The 24,508-nt window shown below is 42.9% G+C and overlaps 1 protein-coding gene across 1 annotated transcript in view; it reads right to left on the reverse strand.

The window, feature by feature from the left end:
- Positions 1 to 24,508, reverse strand: part of LOC132206340 (adhesion G protein-coupled receptor E1-like) — a 67,043-nt gene that overhangs the window by 19,076 nt on the left and 23,459 nt on the right. Inside the window, exons 10-14 of the mRNA XM_059640002.1 lie at positions 22,911 to 23,088; positions 17,855 to 17,971; positions 14,599 to 14,801; positions 13,543 to 13,713; positions 2,296 to 2,487 (exon numbers count right to left, since the gene is read on the reverse strand). Coding sequence (XP_059495985.1) covers positions 2,296 to 2,487; positions 13,543 to 13,713; positions 14,599 to 14,801; positions 17,855 to 17,971; positions 22,911 to 23,088 — 861 coding nt within the window. The remainder of the gene's footprint in view (positions 1 to 2,295; positions 2,488 to 13,542; positions 13,714 to 14,598; positions 14,802 to 17,854; positions 17,972 to 22,910; positions 23,089 to 24,508) is intronic.

Genomic DNA, 24,508 nt, shown 5'->3' on the forward strand with positions numbered 1-24,508 from the left:
TGCCAATAGACAGAGGAGGATGGAGTAATGGAAAGTTGTACTGGTGAGTGGGAGGTGCTTTCCTGAGCAGATGTAGAACAGTAATCTGTGAGGATTATAGTCTTAGATCACAGAAGGATATAGACAGGCTGATCAGATGGATTGATCAGTGCCAAATGGAATTCAATCTGGATAAATGTGAGATGATGCATTGGACAGGACAAACAAGGCAAGTGAATACATGATGAATGGTGGGACCCCGTGAAGCACTGAGGATCAGAGAGACCTTGGTTAGCATGCCCACCGATCTGTTACGTTATTAGGACCAGTAGATGAAAGGAGGCTTATGGGATACCTGCCTTTTCTAGTCCACAGAATTTTAGAGCAGGGAGATTATGCAGGAACTATACAAATTTTGGTTAGGCCACAGTTAAATTGTTGTGTGCAGCCTGGAATCCACGTTATAGGAGGAATTTGATAGCATTGGAGAGGGTGCAGAGGAGATTTACCAGGGTGTTGCTTGGACTGGAGCGTTATAGTTATGAAGAAACATTAGGCAGACTGGGCTTGTTTTCTTTGGAACAGCAGAGACTGAGAAGGGAACACTAAATAAAAACCAAAAGAACTGCGGATGCTGTAAATCTGGAACAAAACTGAGAAGTGAATTAATTGCGATGTTTAAAATTATGAAGGCATTGACAGTGTAGACAGGAAGGAACTTTTCACTTTCAGGAATGGATCAATGACCAAGAGGCACAGATTTAAGGTAAGGGCCAGGAGATTTAGAGGGAATGTGAGGAAAAACTTTTTCACCCAGAGGGTGGTGGGAATTTGGAACTCACTGCCTGTGATGGTGTGAAAGGCAGAAGTCATCGCAACCTTCAAGAAGTATTTAGATGTGTAGTCATGATGCCATGACGCACAAGGTTATGGACCAAGGGGAGGAAAATGAGATTAGAATCATTAGGTGGTTGTTTTTCACTGACATAGATGCAACGTGCTGAAGGGAAAGTTTATGCAATGTAGATCTCTGTGACTGTAATTGTGTTATTCCATATTTTACTGCACATCTCAATGATGACAGTAAATGGAATTCCCTTCACAATCCCATCTTGGGTTGCGAGGCTAGAGACTGAAATCTGAGTGGGGCCAGGAAAGACTTAGGGCTGGGTTCCACTTTCAGAACCTTATCAGAAGCAATTCTGGAGTTGCTGTGGAATAGATATAGAGACGATGGATGAGCTGATGTTGAGGTCCTTCCCATGGAGACTCCTCTGTGGTCCCCATTCAATGTGGCATACAGGATCAGTGCCAAAACTGATGAAGCAGCTGAATAGCCAATCCTCAGGGTTCTTCCCTGTTCCTTCAGTTGCCCAACTTCCTCCTCTGGTATGGAAGGACTGGCAGAAATCTTGGACTGGGCAGTGGATGAGCACCCTCTTGGTCAACAGGAATCCCCCTGGGAGTCCACCACCGATATTAAATGAAATAAAATGCCACATTCACCAGCACCTCTGTCCAAAAAAAAGCAAGGGCAGGGAATCAGGGCAACCCTTCTCTTCCTGTCAAGTTTTGATCTTTCACGCAGCAGTGGGGGACAAGTTGAGAGCGAATATTAGTCCAGCCCTTCCGTAGCACTCTCCAAACCCGTGACTGCAACTATCTAGAAGGACAAGGGCAGCAGATACAAGGGAACATCACCACCTGCAAGATCCCTTGGAGTCCCACACCATGCTGATTTGGAAATATATCATCGTTTTTTCACTGATGCTTGTGTGTGTGTGTGTGTGTGTGTGTGTGTGTGTGTGTGTGTGTGTGTGTGTGTGTGTGTGTTCCTATACCACACTAACTGTGGCAGCTCCAGAAGCTAGCTCACCACCACCTTCTCCAGGGCAACTAGGGATGGTGATATCCTATGATTGAATGAGAGAAAGAGAGGATCGAGTGTCAAGACCAGAGTAAGGAGAGTTAAGAATGAGTTTAGCCAGACTGAGAGTGGTTCATTTGAGAAATAAATGATGTAAGAAAACCTCCATGACAGACTATGGCAAGATAAAGTTAATTTTTCTGTCCAGTCTGGGCAGGATTATAAAGGAGCAGCCTGTACATAGTGATGGAAGATCTGGAGTGTCTTGAACTGATGAAATTGTAATTTAGAGACTGAACTGAAAGGGAAAAAACCTAAGATGGTGATCTGATATCTACAAAGCCTTGATTGAGATGAGCGAACAGCTCGGGCAGAAAGCAGAGGGTGGATGAGGAGCCTGGGGTCGGTTGCCTACCTGAGAGAGGTGGTTCACGGGCCAGCTTTCTCACCTTGTTTGTCACATGGATTCCTGTCAGGAAGATGAGCTGTGCCAGGAAGAGGTTGATGCTCAGGTGCTTGTACACGATGATGTTGGCCTTTTGGATGGAGCGGCACTTTGTGAACACAACGATGGAGGCGGCGAGGCACAGCAGGGATATTGTGAGCCCGACTGTGCTGATCAGCAGCAAGGACCAGCCTTCCTGCAGCAATGACAAACAGGGAATTACATGCTGGGGCACAGCCATTTGGATGCTCCCACAGAATTACACTGGGGGTACAGCAAAGAAACAGGCTATTCAGCCCTTCTGGCCTGTACTGATAATTATATTCCATACAAGCCTACTCCCTATCTCTTGACATCTCATCTATCAACATGAGAACCTTCTATTCCTTTCTACCTCACATGATTATCCAGCTTTCCTGTAAATCAACAGTATTCACCTCAGTCATGCTGCATGGTAGACAGTTTCATCTTCTAATCATTCTCTGTGTAATGAGGTTTGTCCTGAATTCCCTGATTTCTCAGCTTTGGCCAGGGGATGTGGGCATCACCAATATGCCCATCATATGTTGCCCACCCATCATTGCCTTTGAGAGGAGGTTTAGAGTCAACCAAATAGACTGCAAGTCTGGAGTCACAGACTAGGTCAGGATGGCAGATATCCTTCCCCAAAGGGACATCAGTGACACAGATGGCACTTTTTACAATGCTCGATGATGGTTTCATTGTCACCTTCACCAAGAGTAGTTTTCAATTCCAGATTTAATTGATCATATTCAGAAGCTACCAGATGCCTCAGTGGAATTTAAACCTACAAAAGCAGAACATTAGGAGATAGTAGGAACTGCCGATGCTGGAGATTATTTCTAAAGAGGTGTCCCGACCTGAAACGTCAGCTTTCCTGATCCTCTGATGCTGCCTGGCCTGCTGTGTTCATCCAGCTCCACGCTGTGTTGTATCTAAAGCAGAATGTTAGCCTGGGCCTCTGGATAATGAATCTATTCACATGACCACAAATATAAAGTACTTGAGTCAGCATAGTCCTCCCAGAGCATAGGACTGCTCTTGCATCAGAGAGACAGAGAATAACTGGTGGTGACTTAATGTTGAGGGTTAACACACCTCAGCTAAGGGAAGAGTGTGTGAAAGAGAGTCCTTCAGCCAGTGCAGAAATTGAACCCAGACTGTTGTTGCCACTCTGTATCACAAACCAACTGTCCAAGCTAACTGACCCCATTCCACAAAGAGACAGATGTATGAACATACAAATTAGGAACTGGAGCCAGCCATTCGGCCCCTCAAGCCTGTTTTGCTATTTAATACCATCATTGTAGATCTGATTGTAACATGAACTCTGCATTCTGGTGACCTTTCAGCTCCTACTTCATCAAGAATCTATTCACCTTTGTCTTAAAAATATTAAAAAGCTTTTCTTCCATGCACTTTCGAGGAACAGACTTAAAGGCCTGACAGAAAAGACTTGGACAACATGATGGCACGATGGTTAATGCTGCTGCCTCACAGCACCAGGGTCCTGAATTCAATTCTGAATTGCTGTAATGAATGTAGGGTTATGGGGTGGGTGAGATGCTCTTCAGAGGGTTGGTGCAGACTTGATAGGCTAAATGCACTCTTTCTGCAACGTAGTGGCTCTAACTTATGACTTTTGCTTTCATCTCTGACTTAAATGGGCATCCCCTTATTTTTAAACAGCGATCCCTATTTCTAGATACAAGGTGGGGTATCCTCTCCAGATCACCTTGTCAAGAACCTTCAGAATCTGAAATGTTTCAACCTGAGCACCTCTAACTGTTCTAAACTCCAGCAGATACAACTTCAACTGCCCAATGTTTCCTCCTGGGACAATCCATCTCTTCCAGGTATTAGTCTAGTGAAATAAAACAAAGAACTGCAGATGCTGGAGTACTGAAACAAACAAACACAGAAATTGCTGGAGAAACTCAACAGGTCTGACAGCATCTGTGGAGTGAAAATCAAAATCAATGTTTCGAGTCCAGTCACTTGCGACCTCATAAACATTCTCTGAACTGATTCACACACCTTTACTTCCCCCCAATACTGTCCACGTTACTCCAGATGACTGTATGAGGCAGCAGCGTCAATCATGCAGCTGCTCCTGAGATTTCAGGCTGACTTAAAGATTTGTTGTAGCTTTATTATATTTCATTAATAGAGGATTTTTATTCATTTTGTTTTTTTAACATTAAAAATAAAAAAAGGAACCTTTTTTTTCGAAATGGACCTTTTGTGAAATTGATTGAAGAAAACATTACTGCTGTAACTAAAGAAGATATTTCTGAAAAAGTGTCCAGTGAAAAAATATGGGTAGAAATTAGGAATAAGAAAGGAAAAATCTCTTTGATGGGATTGTACTATAAGCCCCCCAATAGTAAGAAAGAAACCTCCGATGAATCGCTGATGTGTTTTCCCACCTTGCTTTTAAACTCTGGAGTCCATTGAACTGGATTATCCCACTTCCGGTTTTCCTTCGCAATGGAGTGTATACCCGGTCGAGTTCGATGTGTTTCATGATGGCTTCCTTCAAGGAATACCAGGCTTCTAGGACTTCCCGTGCCTGTCTCTGCTTTGCTTGTCCCAGGATTTTGGTGTTGTCCCAGTTGAATTGGTGGCTCTCCTTATCCATGTGGATTGAGATGAGTGAGTATTGGTCATGTCTTTTTGTAGCCAATTCGTGTTTGTGTACTCTTGTTGTTAATTTCCTTCCTGTTTGTCCAATGTAGTGTTTGTCACAGTCTCTGCAGGGAATCTTATAGATGACCATTGGTCGTGTCCATAGTGGGGGGTGGGTCTTTGGTTCGGGCGAGTAGTTGTCATAGGGTTGATGTGGATTTGTGTGCCACTGTGATGCCCAGTGGCCAAAGGAGTCTTGTGGTTAGTTCCAATGTGTTCCTGATGTAAGGTAGCGTGATGAGTTTTCCGGGCGTGTAGTATCTTCCTGATGTTGTTCGTGTAGGCATCTTCTGACCCAGTTTTTTGGATATCCATTATCTTTGAAAACCTGGAAGAGGTATTCTTCTTCTTCTTCTCGGTGTAGTTCTGTATTGCTGCTGTGTGTTGTAGCCCGTTTAGATAGTGCTCGCACACAGCTTCATTTGTGTTTGTTGGGAATGGTCACTGTTGAAGTCAGTGTGCGTAGCTTATCTGTGTACTTTCGTTTGGAGTTCCCCATTTGTCTTGCGCTCTACCATGACATCCAGGAATGGGAGCTGTTTGTTCTTCTCCTCTCTGGTGAATTTTATTCCGGTGAGGGTGTTGTTTATTAGTTTTGTATGTCTCCTCTAGTTTGGTCCGTTTAATGATGACAAAGATGTTGCTCATGTAGTGTATCCATAGTTTTGGTTGGATTAGCAGAAGTGCCATTCTTTCCAGTCTTTGCATCACTGCCTCAACTACAAGTCTGGAAATAGGTGCTCCCATGGGTGTCCTGTTGATCTTTTCGTATGTTTGGCCATTGGGAATGAAGTTGATGGTGAGGTCCTGTAGTTTCAGCATGTGGTCTGTGGAGATGGTTTCACTGGGGTCTTGTTCTTGTATTGCTGTCTTTGTTACCCTTGCTAGTGGTATGGCTATTGATGTACCTCCTCAACAAGTATCCCTATGTCTCTGATGGAATTGAGGAATTCTCGGGATGAGCGGATGGAGTAGGGTGACTTGTTGACTAGGTGCCCGAGTCTCCTTTGTAATTCTTTGGTTAATCTGTGCGATGGCATGCCTGGTATGGAACTATGGGTCTAAGGGACCTTCTAGTTTGTGTACTTTTCGGAGGTGGTCGAATCAGGGTGTGTTGGTTCCTTCAGGCTTCATTCTTAAGAAGTCTGTTTTGTTGATCTGTCCGGCCTATTTGAGTCTTTTTAGCGTGTAGAGGATTTTGTTGCCTAGTTGCGGTGTCGGACAGTCTGTACTGGCTGGTATGTGTGCTCGTTGGCGAGCAGTTCCTGTGCCTTGGATATGTAGTCCCTTTAGTATTACTGTCATGTGCCCTTTGGATGACATCTTTGTCATCATTAAACGGACCAAACTAGAGGAGACATACAAACTAATAAACAACACCCTCACCGGAATAAAATTCACCAGAGAGGAGAAGAACAAACAGCTCCCATTCCTGGATGTCATGGTAGAGCGCAAGACAAATGGGGAACTCCAAACGAAAGTACACAGATAAGCTACGCACACTGACTTCAACAGTGACCATTCCCAACAAACACAAATGAAGCTGTGTGCGAGCACTATCTAAACGGGCTACAACACACAGCAGCAATACAGAACTACACCGAGAAGAAGAAGAAGAATACCTCTTCCAGGTTTTCAAAGATAATGGATATCCAAAAAACTGGGTCAGAAGATGCCTACACGAACAACATCAGGAAGATACTACACGCCCGGAAAACTCATCACGCTACCTTACATCAGGAACACATTGGAACTAACCACAAGACTCCTTTGGCCACTGGGCATCACAGTGGCACACAAATCCACATCAACCCTATGACAACTACTCGCCCGAACCAAAGACCCACCCCCCACTATGGACACGACCAATGGTCATCTATAAGATTCCCTGCAGAGACTGTGACAAACACTACATTGGACAAACAGGAAGGAAATTAACAACAAGAGTACACAAACACGAATTGGCTACAAAAAGACATGACCAATACTCACTCATCTCAATCCACATGGATAAGGAGAGCCACCAATTCAACTGGGACAACACCAAAATCCTGGGACAAGCAAAGCAGAGACAGGCACGGGAAGTCCTAGAAGCCTGGTATTCCTTGAAGGAAGCCATCATGAAACACATCGAACTCGACCGGGTATACACTCCATTGCGAAGGAAAACCGGAAGTGGGGTAATCCAGTTCAATGGACTCCAGAGTTTAAAAGCAAGGTGGGAAAACACATCAGCGATTCATCGGAGGCTGCACTGATGATGTTACTCAGCAGGACAATGAAACGTCTGCAGAACAACAAACCAGCTTGGTGAGCCAACCAACCACAGCACCCACAACCCGAGCTACAGATCTACTCTGAAACCTCAGAGTAAGAGACAAAATGAGAAACTAATATATTGGGAGATTTTAGATATATGTAAGCATAACAAGGTTGTAATAATGGGGCATTTTGATTTTTGAAACATTGACTGGTGCTGCCACAGCGCTAAAGGTTTAGATGATGAAGAATTGTGAAATGTGGTCAAAAAATCTTTCTTTATCAACATGTGGAAGCTCCTACCAGAGAAGGAGCAAGACTTGACCTTTTTTTGGGCAACAAAGAATGGCAGCTAACTGAAGCAAAGTAAGTGCATACTTTGGGTCGAGCGATCATAATTCTATTAGTTTCAAAATGATTATGTAAAAGGATAAGCCCTCCATAAACATTAAATTTTTTAATTTGAGTAAGGAAAATTTTAATGGTATAAGATAAGAACTTTCAACACTTGATTGGAATAAACTAAGATTAAGGAGCAATGGATGTGTAAAGATATTGAGGTTTGAGTCAAGTTAAGAAGAGAATCTTGAGGTCATAGACTTGCATGCTGAGCCGATGCGTTTGTTTGCGAACGTTTCGTCACCTTGCTAAATAACATTGTCAGTGCGCCACCGGTGAAGCGTTGGTGTTCTATCCCGCTTTTTATTTATCTGCCTCGGTTTGCTGGAGTGGTTGGCATTACTTCTGGTTTTGTTTCTCATTGGTTTGTACACAGGGTCTCATTCAAGGTGTTTGTTGATGGAGTTCCGTTTGGAATACTCCAGGCATTCCCTGACATGTCTGTTTGGTTTGTGAGATTATGGATGTGTGGTCTCAGTTGAAATTGTGTCCCTCATTGTCCATGTGTAGTGAGACAAGCGAGAATTGGCTGTGTTTCTCGGTGGCTAGTTGGTGCTCATGTGTCCATGTTGTCAGTTTTTCTTCATACAAACTGACAACCAGCCTACCACAGCAACTGATTAACATAAAAGATCCCATACCCAAAGCTAGCAAAACTTAGGTAATGTACAAAATACCATGCAAGGACTGTGAGAAACATTACATAGGCCAAACTGGAAGAACATTGACAATACGGATACACGAGCACCAACTGGCCACCAAGAGACACGACCAATTCTCACTTGTCTCACTGCACGCAGACAGCGAGGGACATAAGTTCAATGGGGACAACACATTGATAATCACGCAAGCCAGACAGAGACACATCAGGGAATTGCTGGAGGCCTGGTATTCCAACCGGAACTCCAGCAACAAACACAATGAATTATACCGTGTGTACAAATCACTAAGAAACAACACTGGAAATAATCCCGATCACCCCAGAAAACTGAGGCAAATAAATAACAAGCGGGACAAAACACCAATTCTTCACCAGTGACAGACTGATGATTGCCTAGCAGGGAAACGAAACATTTGCAACCAAATCCACCAGCTCAGCGAGCATATCTACAACCTCATCCACAACCCGAGCTACAAATCTTCTTGAAAACTTTAAAAGAGAAACTTATTTTAGATATAGACAATTGAGTTCAAATAAGTCTCTCTTAATCAATATAAAGAATTTATTAAGAAGAAAATCAGGAAGGCAAAGAGGAGATACTAGATAGCATTAGCAGTTAAGGTTATGGATAAGCCAAAGAGGTTCCACAACTATTTTAAGAGGAAGAAGGCAATGAGAGAGAGGGTAGGCCCCTTAACAATCAGGAAGATTATCCATATGTTGAACCCTAGGAGATGGGAGAGAAACTAAATGAATATTTTGCCTCAGTTTTTACTGTGGAGAAAGAAATTGAGGCTAGAGAACTTAGGGAAATAAATATCGATTGTTTTTAAAAACAGTTCACATTACAGAAGAGGAAGTTCTGGAGGACATAGAGATAAAGAAGTGGATAAACCTCTGGGACCTGATCTAAAGTATCCCAGAATGTTGTGGGAAGTTAGGGAGGAAATTGTGAGGCCCCTTGCAGAAATGTTTGCATAATCCATAATCAGTAGTGAGGTACTTGTTGACTGGAGGGTGGCTAATGTTGTGCCTTTGTTTAAGAAGGGCTGCGGGGGGAAACCTGGAAACTATAGCCTGGTGAGTCTGACTTCAGCTTTGCCCAAATTGTTGGAGGTGATTTTAAAAGATAAGATTTATATACGTTTAAAAAGGCAGAAATTGATTGGGGATAGTCAGCATGGTTTTGTTCCAGGAAAACCATGTCTCACAAACTTGATTGAGTTTTTTTTCAGTAAGTTACTAAAAAGATTGAGAAGGGCAGAATAGTAGTTGTTGTTTATTTGGACTTTAGTAAAGCCTTCAACAAGGTTCTGCATGGTAGACTAAATCAGTAAAGTTAGGTCACATAGGATTCAGGGTGAGTTTGCCAGTTGGATACATAAATGGCTTACAGCAGGAGGTAGAGAGTGGTGAAGGGCTATTTTTAGAACTGAAGTCCTGTCACCAGCAGTGTTCAACGGGGATCAGTTCTGGGTTCTCCAGTTGTTTGTCATTTATATAAATGATTTGGATGAGAATATAGAAGGCATGTTTAGTATGTTTGCCGACGACTCCAAAATTGGTGGCATTGTAGACAGTGAAGGTTTTCTAAAATTACAAAAGGATCTTGAATAAATGGGTAAATGGGCTGAAAAATGGCAGATGGAGTTCGATGTGGTTAAATGTTTTGGTACAACAAACAATGGCAGGACTTTTCCAATTCATATCAGGTCCTTAGGTTTTTGAACAGAAGGACTGAGGGGTTCAGGTATGTAATTCTTTGAAATTTGCTTCACAGGTGGACAAAGTGGTTAAGAAAGCATTTACCATGCTTGCCTTCATTGTTCTGTCATTTGAGTACAGGAGTTGGGAAGGCATGTTGAGGTTATACAGGAGTACTATTCTGGAGTATGAATTCCAGTTCTGGTCACCAATTATAGGAAGGATCGTATAAAGCTGGAAAGGGTTGAGGAGACATTTATCAGTATTTTGCTGGGAATAGAAAGTTTGAGTTATAAAGCAAGACAGGATAGGCTGGGACCTTTTCCACTGGAACACAGAAGTTGAGAGGTGACCTTATACATGTTTATAAAATCATAAAGGGCACAGACAGGATTAATGATAGATATCTTTTCCCTAGGATGGGGATTTCAAGTCTAGGAGGCATATTTTTAAGGTGTGAGGAGGGAGATTCAGAAAAAACATGAGGGGCAAATTTTTTTACATAGACGGTGGTTTGCATTGGGAATGAACTTTCTGACGAAGTGGTGGATGTGGGCACAGTTACAATGTTTAAAAGATAAGTTCAGGAATAGGAGAGGTTCTGAGGGATATGGGTCAGGAGCAGGCAGGCGGAGTAAGTTTAGTTTGGGATTGTGTTTGGCATGGACTGTTTGAACCAAAGGATCTGTTTCCATGCTGTATGACTCAATGACTCAATGTAGCTTCGTTCAGTGTATTGTATTACTGAAGCATAGCTTCCATACCTTTTGTATTCAATTCCCCTCACAATAAATGTTAACATTCTATTAGTTTTCTTCAAAAATAATCTCCTACAACTTGGATCTACACAATCTCTCATCATTTGAATAATATTCTTCTTTATATTTCTTCCTGACAGAATTGACAATTTCACTATTTCCCACATTGTACTCCATTTGCAAGAATCTCGCCCATTCACTTTGTTTTTCTGTGTTCGTAGCTCTTGTAGACCTTGATGCAACTTACATTTTTACTTATTTTTGTGCCATTGGTAAATTTAGGTTCGCCATATTTTTAACCCTTTCATCCAAGTCTGATATAAATGATTAAAAATTGAGGTGCCAGCACTCATCCCTGCAGGACACCATACATGACATCTTACTTTGGGGCGGCATAGTAGCTCAGTGGTTAGCACTGCAGCCTCACAGCGCCAGGGACCCAAGTTTGATTCCAGCCTCAGGCGATGGTCTGTGTGGAGTTTGCACACTCTCCCTGTGTCTGCATGGGTTTCCTGGGTGCTCCGGTTTCCTCCCACAGCCCAAAGATGTGCAGGCTAAGTGGATCAGCCATGCTAAATTGCCTGTAGTGTTCAGGGGTGAGTGGGTTATGGGGGATGGGTCTGGGTGGTATGCTGTTGGGCCAAAGGGCCTGTTTCCACACTGTAGGGAATCTAATGTAAGCTAACACATTTTATGTTAATTCCCGTTAACCAGGCAATCTTTTACCCATGCCAATATATTAATCCCTATATCTTGAAAGTTCATTTGCTGCAATAATCATTGAAGTGGCACCTGATCAAATGCCTTTTAGAAATGTAGGTACACTATTTCTGCCATTTGCCCAATAAAATGTGTTATTTCTTCAAAGAATTCCAATAAATTGGCTGGACATGATTTCCTTTTCACAAAACCATATTAACTCTGCCCAATTACTTTGAATTTTTCCGAGTTCTGCTCTTGCAGCTTTAATAATAGCTTCCGATAGCTTCCCTTTGACAGATGTTAAATTAACTGGCTTTTGTTTTCCTGCTTTCAGCCTCCCTTCTATTTTGAATAAAGGTGTAATATTCACTGTTTAATGAAGAAGAAGATTAATACCACATTCAAAACTTTAACTATTTTGCTCTCTGTAAATTCTGCTAAGTTTCTCCAACATTCTTTGTATTTATTTCAGATTTCCATCATCGCAATGTTTTACTTTTACTTGAGTTGCATTCAATATCTTACAGTTGAATGGACCCTTCACCAAATGCAGGAAGCTTTGAATATTAGTACCAATTGCTCAGATATCTCACTAACCACTTATTTTAAGACCTGCCCAGCTCCTCCTATCGAGTGTAAATATAAAATAATATCTAAAGTTTTTGACAAGATTTGCAGCTTGGGTTATCGATGAAGTTGTAGACTTGCTCACTGAGCTGATGCGTTTGGTTGTGTGGAGGTGCACTGATGATGTTACCTAACAGGGTGATGAAACATTTGCAACCAAACCCACTAGCTTGGCGAGCATGTCTACAACATTATAAAACAATATCAGATTTATGGACCCTCAGTTTGATCTGTGCCACATGATTTGTGCCAAGGACTGTGACAGATTGGGTGGCATTGTGAGCTGCAGCTAATATTAGTTAGGGTATTAATTTCAGGGGTGCACAGGTTCCATTGCTAGAACATTTGAGATCACCATGAAAACCCTGCCTCCTTAAGTCCACTCATTGTCTGGGGCATGATCATCCTCAGGTTAAACTCACTGCCAGCCATCTCTTTTAAATGAGTCGATGGTCCTCTGGCAACTTTCACTCATGTAAAACAGTGATAGCCTATTCTGAAAGAACAGTCATACTGGGCTTGAAACGTTAACTATGTTTCTGTCTCCAGAGTTCATCACACCTGCTGAGTTTCTCCAGTTCTACCTGTTTTTATTTCAGTTATCCAGAATCCACAGTATTTTAATCAACATGTTCAGAGGTGTTATTACACACCTCTGGAGTGGGTGAGACTTGAACCTAGGTATCACAACCTGTTTTACACTTTGTTCATTCTTTAATTTTCACTGATTCCAACAATGACCAGGGGTGTTGCATCTGGGACAAGCATTGACGTTGGGACAAATCCACTATTTTCCTTCAAAATAACACTGTGTGATCTTTAACATCTGGCTTCACTGTTCTGCTTGCTGTCAAGGGGTCATTTTCTCAGGTCAGTCCCTGGGGTCAATCCTGAGGGGCTCTCCCCAGTGTCGTTACCTTGGTTAGCTCCTGGGTTTTCAACACATTCACTCACTGGGGTAATTATCAGTTTCAGTCTCTGTGGTCACTTTTGGGGTGACTTTCTGGAGTCTCTGGGGTCACTGGGGTCTGAGTGGTCACACTCTAAGGTCACGGTCTGGGTCACTCTGCTATCACAGTCTGGGTCACTCTGCTAGCACGGTCTGGGTCACTCTTTGGGATCAGACTCTGGTCTTTTGGGGGGGTTCAGTAGTCATTATCTGAAATTACAGTGTGGCTCACAATGTGGTGTTTCAGGAGTCTGTTGATCTTACTCTCTAGATCACTCAGTAGACATTAATCAGTTACTTTCCTGCTCTCTGTCACCCTTGGGTGTTATTCTGACTCTCTAGGTTTCTCTGATCTTGTTCTTGTGTGTCTGATTCCTGACTGATTCTTTCTCTCAATCTCAGGTCCCTGAGTGTTACACTTTCGGGTTTCCACTGTCTCTGTGTTTACTTCCCACTTTGACTGGAGTTTGAATGATGTTTTACCTCAATCTCAATCGGAGACATTAAAATAGCAAAGCTCGTCAGATGGTCACATTGGCACATTACGGAGCTTCCACTGGAACCAATCAGGAAGCAGCCCTCAGGGGACCATAAACTTCCCCCGTCTGTTATCTTCAAATAAATGCATTCAGCCTTCTCGTGATCTTTGGCATCCTGCATGAAGGAATAAACCTTGTTAAACTGTCTGCCACAGATTTAAATATTCCCACCTCTCTGAACCATGCCAGTACAGAAAACGATCAGACAACCAGTACACAGTGACCTCCTCGAGATAGGAACTTAAGATGCAAAAACACATTTCATAACTTATGGAAACAACATTAGCAAAATCACACTCTATGCTGTCCCCATCAAAGACTTCCCAGACAGGAACAGTACAGAGTTAGATACAGTGTAAAACTTACTCCACACTGCCCCATTAAACATTCCCAAGACAGAGATAGCACGGGGTCAGATACAGGATAAAGCTACCTCCATTCTATTAAACTCAAAGTAAACGTCCTTCTTCGTGTTCCCCATCAAACACTCCTGGACAGGTACAGCATGGGATTAGGTACAACATGAAGATTCCTGTAAACTTTTGAACAGAAAATAAATTGCCGTATACTCTTTCAAACTAAAAGTAAACAGCAAATAAAGCTCCTTCTGAACTGTTCCCATCAAACATTCCAAGGAAAGGGACAACATGGGATAAATACAAGAGTAAAGCTCCTTGAAATATCCCTGGATAGGGACAGCAGAGGGTAAGATATGGTGTAAAGCTCTCGCTACCGGTCCCCATCAAACATTCCAAGGACAGGGACAGCATGGGGTTAAATACAGAGTAAAGCCTTCTCTACACTGTCCCCATCAAACACCCTGGAACAGGGATAGTGCAGGGGTAGATAGAGTAAACCTCCCTCTATGCTGACCCATCAAACATTTCCAGGGCAGTATGGAGTTAGATACAGAGTAAAACAACTCTCTATGCTGGCAAATCCTTCACCTTGGACCACTACAATTCCATTTGCACGAAAAGCCTCAGTCTCCCTTACAAACCTGGTTGAGTTTCAGTGTAAAATTGACCATTTCTGTCAGTTCACGACTGGCTGCTTTGTTACTGATTCTGGCTGTTACCACTTTGGAGTTTAACCAACTTGTTCCTTCAGTTGCCTCCAATTGCTTGACCCCATCTTTACGGATCTCGCTGTTCAAAAGGGATTCCATGTCGCTGAATACAAAGAAGGAGACTGCAGCAAAGTCTGGTGGAGCAAAGTGATTTGGACTTTGGTCAGTGTTAAGTCATCTGAAATAGTTCAGCAACAATAGTTGATCTAGGTATAAGTCCAATTCCACAGCTCATTGTATCCATTCCAATGATGCATTACAGAATTGTTCCAAATATGAAAACAAGGCAATTTTTAAACAATTTTTAAAAATGAATGAGTTGCTTCGCAGCACAGAAGCTGAATATAGCTAAAAAAGGAGAAATGTTCAACGGTTTTTGCCTTACAATCATCAAGACAGAATTGAAGGAATACCAAATCTCAGAGGAAACAGCTGTTTGTACTGCTCGAGAAGTGGGAAAATTTGTACCAGTATTGATTTATTGCCACAAGAGTCTAGAGGCATATTTGTGGACTTGTATTTGTGTAGTGCCTTTCATCATCTCAGGATTTTTGCAAACACTCTACAGCTAATTGAATACTTTTGAAATATAGTTACTGGAATCACAGCAGCCAATATGTGCAGAAATTTCAACAAAGAACAATGAGGTAATGAGCAGATAATCAATATGTAATAAATATCAGTTGGTGTGGTATTCACAAACTAAGAAGATAAAATTTCACTGCCGTGATGAACTTCTTATTTATTGACAAGTTGTAGAATATTACAAACACGACTTGGGTGTTGGAAGTGACTTCTAGTTTTCTGCACTCCCCATTTGCCACAAATATATAGATTAAATTACTCAGAGACAGAAGCCATTCACAGTGGGTGAATCTGGTGTCTCCCCAGTTGGGAACTGCCTTTACAATAGGACCTCCCTGTCCGAACATTGCAGAGCTTCCACACAGAGGGAGGCACAGACTGATGATGCTCCACTTCTGGAGATACAACAGTAACAGTCAAATGATACATATTTAATCCTCTATCTCTCACTGACTGTGCAGGGGCCTTTAATACACTCCCAACAGTGCTTTACATTTTTTGTGCTTTTTACTTCTATCCAAAGGCCTTGTCTGATGATCCTTCCAAATATAATCCCTCCTCACTGATATAATTGATTCCTTCATTAATATTAGAACAACACCGTTCGTCTATCCTTCTCTCTCACTGAAATACCCTATAGCCAGAAACATTGAGCTGCCAATTCTGTGCATCTTTCTGTAAAGCGAGAGCATGATGTCAAACGGTAGTAGATTCGCCAACTTTAGGTACATTTAAGTCGTCATTGGACAAGCATATGGACGTACATGGAATAGTGTAGGTTAGATGGGCTTCAGATCGGTATGACAGGTCGGCACAACATCAAGGGCCGAAGGGCCTGTACTGTGCTGTAATGTTCTATTCTATTCTATTCTAAACTCCCACCTGCATATCTATGTCCTCATCATGTCAGTCTTATTCCACAGTCTCCTTGCATCAAAATATATTCCACTTAGCCTTGCTCAATTCAATTCTTTCTTATCTATCCTTTCCTCAGTAGTGTGTTTCCTTTACCTTCCGGGCTCACTCGCCCGTGTTTTAATTTTTCATTTGTCCCTGCTTCTCTTCCCTCTGAGCTATTTGTCAGGACCGCATCCCCTTTTCAAGCTAATTAAAATTCACGCCCAAAAGCATCAGCAGACCCCTCCCAAAAACAGTCTCCATGCCTGAGAAATCTAAAGCCCGCTCCCCGTACCATCTCTCTAGCCATGCATTCATCTGCTTGATCTTTTGATTTTTATACTAGCTGGCTAGCTGTGTGGCATTGGGAAGAACTTGTAGATCTCTACCTTTAAGTCCTGCTATTCAGCTTCTTACCTAATCCCCTGAAGTCTGTTTTCAGGACTCCTTTTTTTCTCTTTGTCTGCCATTGATCCCAATGTGGACTATGACCTCTGGCTGATCTCCCTTCTTTCAGTATTCGCATGCCCCCAAGTAGATGGACTACCCACAGTGCCACAGCAATGGCTGTGACTGGCCTTCACTCAAGAATTCCCACGCTACCTGCTTTCCAAGGCCGAGAAACAATTTCGATGCAAGATGCACAATTAGGAACAGGAATATACCATTCTGCCCATCAAGGCATTTCTCCCGTTTGATAGAATCACAGCTGACCTGACTGTGACCTTAACTCCATTTTCCTGCCTGTCTCCACTCTGCCCTCCGATGACTCATGACAATCATAACTTTAACCTTAAACATATTCAGTGACCTGACCTCCACTCCTCACAGGGGCAGGGAAATTTAAAAACTAATGAGCCTCTGAGAGTAAAGATTGCTCCTCATCTTCCTTTCATTGGGAGACCTGTGGCCCCTAGTTCTGAATTCACATGGCTAATTTGTCCAGTTTCTTATATTTATTCAATGGGATGAAGGCTTTGCTGTTGAAGTCTGCAAAAAAAGTCAAGCACACATTGCTGTGGGTCTGGAGTCTCATGTAGACCAGACCAGGTAAGAAGGCCACTTTCCTTTGTCATAGGACATTAGTGAACCAGAGTTTTACCAACAATGGATTTCCGGTCGCCGTCAGAGTCTTAATTCAGGATTTTTTTTGGAGTAAAATTCCGCCATCTGTCATGGGTTCAATTTCTGCACCATCTGAGGCTATCATGAAGGTCCTCCCTTCTTAAACTCTCCACTTGCCTGAGGTGCAGTGACTCTTAATTTAAAACACCAGCATTCACCTCACCATAATGAGAGAATAGCCCTGTGGTGTGGTAGAACTCTGCTGATGTTATCTTTAGTTCTACGTTCCCCCACAAGGGGAAACATTCTCTCAGCATGTCTTGAGTCAAGCCCCTCAGAACTCCAGATGTTTCAGAAAGATCACCGCTCATGCTTCTAGACTTCAATGAGTATAGATCTATCCTCACAGGTTTCTCTTATAAGACAAACGCTTTGAACTCAAGAATGCCGGCATAGAAAGGGAGGAATGAATGAAGTAAATGAAGGGCTGGGGCGGGGGGGGGTTGCGGGAGATGGCAAGAGAGAGAGAGAGCGAGAGAGAGACAGAGAGAGAAGGGGAGGAATGAAGAGAGGAGTAGCAATTCTAAATCCAGGGTGTTCAGAAATACAAATTTGGATGCAAAAGAAACTAAACACTTACCAGAGTTCTTTGCTCCCATGACTGTTCTCCAGTTTATCTCCATGGTGTTATTCCAGATTTCGATTCTTACCAAGTCGTCTGGCAAACTTTGATTACCAGGCACCTGGATCTTTGCAGCTAAAAGTAAAGATAAGACTTTGTGAAGAATGCAGTGCCGTTTGAAACTGTCTTGCCTCTTTCTCTCTCACAGGTTTACTTGTCTCTGATGTTACTCGATTCGTTCTGAGCCTACCTAAATACACAGAGCATCCCTGCCTTGCCTTTCTGCACTTTGCCCACTCAGCCTGATTACCCTCATTACTTCTGAAGAAGAAGACTCATATCGGATTCAAACTCTTTCTCACTTCACAGAATACTGTCAAACCTACTGAGTTTCTCCAGCACTGTTTGTGTTTGTTGTTGAACATCTTCCTTTGTTTGCAGGAAATGAGCGCCTGAGCACGAATGTATGTTGCTGTTCGTGACAGCAAATGAAGCATGTTACAAGTGCAACTCATTTTCTTACAATGGTTGTTAGCATTGCTATGAGCACACTCACGACATTCCCCCCTGCAAAGAACTGAACAACGTTACATATGCATTTCAGTGTCAGTGCAGAACCTGATATGTAGCCTACACATCTCAACAAATAGCTGATTGAATCAAACAGAATGTTTCTTCTGCAGATGATAACAGGCCAAATATAATCCCCACCCAACTGGTCTGAATTTGCAAAATCCAGAACAAAACATCTACTGTTCAATGCGATTCTGCCATTGGGCAGCAGTTACTTATCAATCCCAAGGAATCTCGATTTCATGTCCGATGTGAAAGACAGTCCCTCCGGCAGTGTATGCTCCATTGGAACTGCTGTGGGATTGCCTGCCTTGATTCTGAGCACAAAACCTCTGGAATCAGACATGAGCCCCCAGTCTTCTGACTGAAGGCATTAAAATAACCCACTGAGGCCCAGAGGAGACAGGGCAAACACTGAGTCACAGCACAGCACAACCTGCTCTCAGTCAATATTCACACACAGTCACTTTCAAACAGCTGATACTTTTGAATTTGGAAGGATGAGGAGAGGAAGATCAATGAAACTTTCAGAATACTGAGAGAGCTAGATAGAGTGGGCAGCACGGTGGCTCAGTGGTTAGCAGTGCTCCCTCACAGCAACAGGGACCACTCTTAGGCAACTGTCTATGTGCAGTTTGCACATTCTCCCCATGTTTGCATGGGTTTCTGCAGGGTGCTCTGGTTTCCTCCAACAGCCCAAAGATCTGGACTACTCCTGGTGCCACAAGCTGGTGAGTTTCAGGGTAGGAGCACAGAGCAGATGAATGCATGGCTGTAGAGCTGGTGCCGCGGTGAAGGATTCACAAAGTTTGGATCATTGGAATCTCTTCTGGGGTAGAAGTGACCTGTATAAGAAGGATGGATTGCACCTGAATTGAAATAGTACTAATATACTGGCGGGGAGATTTGGTAGAGCTGCTTGGGAGGATCTAAACTTGTAAGGCGGGAGCGGTTGAAGTTGGTGAGTGGGTGCAGGGGGCTGGTGTGGAGATGGGACCCAGAGAGATAGTGAGGAAAGAGAGCACTGAGAGACTGATACAGTTGGGCAAAGGAGTAAGTCAAACAATCAGGGCAGGTGGGAATAAAGCAGAGAACAATGTAGGACTGATACATTAAACTGCATTGATTTCAAAGCAAGAGGCCTAACAGGTAAGGCAGATGAACTCAGTCATGGTTGAGAATATGGGACTGGGATATTATAGCAATTACACAGACATGGCTCAGGAATGAATAGGACTGGCAGCAAAATGTTCCAGGGTGTAGATGCTATGGGCAGGATAGAAAGGGGAGCAAGAGAGGAAGGTGAGGGGGCATTTTTGATTAGGGATAACTTTATGACTGTACTTAGGAAGGATATTCCTGGGAATACATCCAGGGAAGTTATTTGGGTGGAACTGAGAATTAAGAAAAGGGTGATCACCTCATTGAGATTGTACTACAGACTCCCAAATAGCGGGAAATTGAGAAACCCATTTATAAGGAGGTCTCAGTTACTGTGCGAATAATAGGGTGGTTATGGTAGTGGATTTTAACTTTCCAAGACATAGACTGGGACTGCCATTGTGTTAAGGATTTTGATAGAGAGGAAATTGTTAAGTGTGTACAAGAAAATTTTCTGATTCAATACGTGGATATATGTATTAGAGAAGGTTCAAAATCTGACCTAGTCTTGGGAAATAAGGCAGGGCAGGTTCCTGAGGTGTCAGTGGGGGAGCAGTTTGGGGCCAGTGACCGTAATTCTATTAGTTTTAAAATAGTGATGGAAAAGGATAGAGCAGATCTAAAAGTTAAAAGTTCTAATTTGGAAGTAAGCCAATTTTGACGGTATTAGGTAAAAACTTTCAAAAGTTGATTTGAGCTGTGGATGTTCGCAGGTAAAGGGATAGCTGGAAAATGGGAAGCATTCAAAAATGAGATAACAAGAGTCCAGAGACAGTGTGTTCCTGTTACAGTGAAGGACAAAGCTGGTAGGTGTAGGGAATGCTGGATGACTAGACAAATTGAGGTTTTGATCAAGAAAAAGAAGGAAGCGCATGTCAGGTACAGACAGCAGGGATCAAGGGAATCCATGGAAGTGCATGAAGGCAGTAGGAGTGTACTTTAGAGGGAAATCAGGGAGGCAAAAAAAAGGGACATGAAATACCTTTGGCAAATAGGGTTAGGGTGAATCCAAAGGGATTCTACAAATACATTAAGGACAAAAGGGTCACCAGGGAGAGAATAAGGCCCCTTAAAGATCAGCAAGACCACCCATGTGTGGAACCGTAGGAGATGGAGGAGATAGTAAATGAGTAATTTGCATAAGTTTTTACTGTGGAGAAGGATATGGAAGGTACAGAACATGGGGAAATAAATAAAAGTCTATATTACAAAGGAGGAGGTGCAGGACGTCTTAAAATGCATAAAGGTGGATAAGTCCCTGGGACTTGATCAGGTGAACCCTAGAACTCTGTGGGAAGTGAGGGAAATGATTGCTGAGTCCCTTGCTGAGATATTTGTATCATCGATAACCACAGATGAGGCGCCGGAAGACTGTAGGTTGGCCAAAACCCTAACTCTAACCCTAAGCCTAGGAAAGGTGGTTAGGAAAAGCCAGGGAACTACAGACCAGTGAGCCTGACATTGGTGGTGGGCAAGTTGTTGGAGGGAATCTTGAGAGACAGCATTTACATGTTATTGGAAGGGGATCTTGGTCAGATGGGCCAATGTGCCGAGGAGTGGCATATGGAGTTTAATTTAGATAAATGTGAGGTGTTGCATTTTGGAAAGACAAATCAGGGCAGGACTTATACACTTAATGGTAAGGCTCTGGGAAGTGTTACTGAACAAAGAGACCTTTGAGTGCAGGTTCATAATACCTTGAAAGTGGAGTGGCAGTTAGACAAGATAGTGAAGAAGGCATTTGGTATGCTTGGCTTTTTTTGGACAGTGCATAGAGTATAGGAGTTGCTAGGTCATGTTGTGGCTGTATAGGACATTTAGTTAGGCCAATTTTGGAGGATAGTGTGCAATTCTGGTCTCCTTGCTTGAGAAAAGATGTTGTGAAACTTGAAAGGATTCAGAAAAGATTTACAAGGATGTTGCCAGGGTTGGAGAGTTTGAGCTAGAGGGAGATGCTAAATAGGCTGGGTCTGCTTTCCCTGGAGCATCGGGGGCTGAGGAGTGACCTTATCAAGGTTCATAAAATCATGAGGGGCATGGATAGCGTAAATAGGCAACATCTTTTCCCTGGGGCGGGGTGTCCAAAACTAGGCGGCATAGGGTTGAAAGACAAGAGGTGAAAGATATAACAGAGAACTAAGGGGCAACTTTTTCACGCAGAATGTGGTGCTCGTATGGAATGAGTTGCAGAGGAAGTGGTGGAGCCTGGTACAATTACAATAATTGATAGGCATTTGGATGAGTATATGAATAGGAAGGGTTTAGAGGGACATGGGTCAAATGGGATTAGATTATCTAGCATATCTGAGTGGAATGGACAAGATAGGCCAAAGGATCTGTTTCCGTGCTGTATATCTCTATAGCTCCCTGACTCTCTGTGCAAGTTAGGTGGATTGGCCATGGTAAATTGCCCATAGTGTTCAGGGATGTGTAGATTTGGTGCGTTAGCCATGGAAAATGCAGGGTTACAGGAAAGGGTAGAAGTTGGGTCGAGTTGGGATGCTCTTCAGAGTGTCGGTGTGGACTTGTTAGGCCGAATAGGCACACTGTAACGATTTTATGGATTATATGGAGGAAATGTGGAAAAGATATTTCCACCGTTAGAAGAGACCTGGGCTCGAGGGAACAGCTTCACACTGAAAGGACGACCTTTTAGAACTGACATGAGGAGGAATTTCTTCAGCCACGGAGTGATGAATCTGCTCAACTCATTGACTCAGAAAGCTGAGGAAGCTAGGTTGCTGAGAGTCTTTAAGTCAGAGGTAGCAAGGTTCTGGAATAGTAAGGAGATCAAAGGTTATGGGGAGAAGGCAGGAATGGCCTGATTCTGTTCCTATTATATTATTCTGTTATGTACAGAAACAGGAACCCAGGCTGGTAGCAATATCCTCTTCAGTGTTTCCTTGCAAATGTGATAATCAAGTATGATCGAGGAACTTACTCAGCTCTATGACACAACATCATTGACAATAATGTTTGTACATGTTCCTCAAAACAATTCTAGGAAACATTGTTTGAAATTTTTAATCAGATGTCGCCATTTTAATTGATACACTTCTTTAAGTAAAGTACCAATTGGGTCAGAGAGTGCAGATCAGAAAACCAGAAATAAACAACCTTTCCTTTGATTAAATTCTCCTTCTGTGTCCACTCAACATCTAGAATGTCAGGAACAAAAACAAAGTTGCTGGAAAAGCTCAGCAGGTCTGGCAGCATCTGTGGAGGAGAAAAAGTGTTAACGTTTCGGGTCCAGTGACCCTTCCTCAGAACAGATTTACAGCATCCACAGTTCTTTTGGTTCTTATCTAGAATGTTAGTATTTCTACTGAGTAATATTTACCAAAAGAGTCTTCTGAGATTGACTTTGTTCCTCCTCTGGGCAAAGTCAAAGCGATAGCCATTGCTGTATTCTCCAAAAGATCCAAGATGGTCGCTACGACATTTAACCGCTGACTGGTCGTCATGTTCTGCAGCCGTGAATTCCTATTGAGGAGACCATTTGTCAAGTTTGTGACAGCCTAAGGGTAGAAAAAGAAATGGCTTCTTGAACTCATGGGCCTGTTTTGTCTGCTTTTTTATATTCATTTTCTCTCATTCCTTTCCTCTCTAAATTGCCTTCTCCTCTTTACTCCTCAAATATTTTTGTTTTCTCACCTCTTTTCCCTTCCCATTTTCCTCTTCCCTGTTTCGACTTTCATCCCCTCCACCAGTGACTGCCAATAATCTTGCCATTTGTTGAAACATATCACAACAGCGGTGAACTGCAATTCACAAAAAGATACTTTGAAATTAAAGAGAAACAGCCAAAATAGGCATTTTCACAGAATCACAGAATTGTGATGGTGCCAAGTGAGGCCGATCAACCCACTGTGCCTGTGCTAGTTCTGTGCCCAGGTGCCCCTACCTTGTCCTCATTGCAAATTACTAACACCTGTTGCCTTTGAACTGAGTAGCTCCCCGAGTCCGTTCCAGATTGGAGCTCAGAGTCAATCCCATTGCTGTGGGTCTGCAATCACATGTAACCCAGACTGTTTTACTGCTGGCACACATCACTCAGATCCTGCCCAATGCACAGTCCATGAATTGAATAGTCCTGCCATTACAATGGTCATCTTTACACCAGCTTCACACATTGATTAGCCCACTATTGCAGCGGTGCCTTATGGGCTACAAGCGACATGTTAATGGGACAGTACACATCCATCAGATAAGAACATCCCATTGGATATCAAACCCAAGTTGAGATCGGAAGATCCAGTCTCCCTGCAAAAGTTGGGGGGGTGGGTGATTCATTAACAGGCTGTTAGCCTCAGATAAAATATAGGCATCTTTCCCCAAAGCACATAAACAATCGCAGCAGGAGTATTTAAAAAATGACTCTTGCTCACATTAGTCACATGTTAACTTAAAGCTTGGTCAAAGAGATAGATTCTAAGGTACATTTGGGGAACCAAAAGCATTGTAGCCAAATGGCTCAGGCACAAAGATACCATGAAGTGATTACCAGTTGTTATAAACACTGAGCTTGTTCATTTTAATGCCCTTTCGGGAAAGAGGCCTGCTATTTTCTCCCAGACTGGCCCATGTGTACCTCCAGGCCCAAAGCCATGTGGTTGACTCTTAACTGTCCTCTGAATCAGCCCTTAAGTCTGTACCACCTCCAAAATGGCTTAAGTCAAAGGCAATTGAGGAAGGGCAACAATGTGTCGGCAAATACAAATTCACCCCATAGATTTGCACGTGTGTGTGCATTTGCATGTGTGTGCATGTGCACATGTGTGCGTGTGAGTATGTGTGACAGAGAGAGTGTGTGTGAGTGAGAGAGAGACTCTGTGTGTGTGTGTGTGTGTGTGTGTGTGTGTGTGTGTGTGTGTGTGTGTGTGTGTGTGTGAGAGAGAGTGTATGGCGTGGTGGGGTCACGTGTAGTGTGACATGAGC

The sequence above is a fragment of the Stegostoma tigrinum genome, chromosome 35, assembly GCF_030684315.1.
Source record: "Stegostoma tigrinum isolate sSteTig4 chromosome 35, sSteTig4.hap1, whole genome shotgun sequence".
Taxonomy (NCBI): domain Eukaryota; kingdom Metazoa; phylum Chordata; class Chondrichthyes; order Orectolobiformes; family Stegostomatidae; genus Stegostoma; species Stegostoma tigrinum.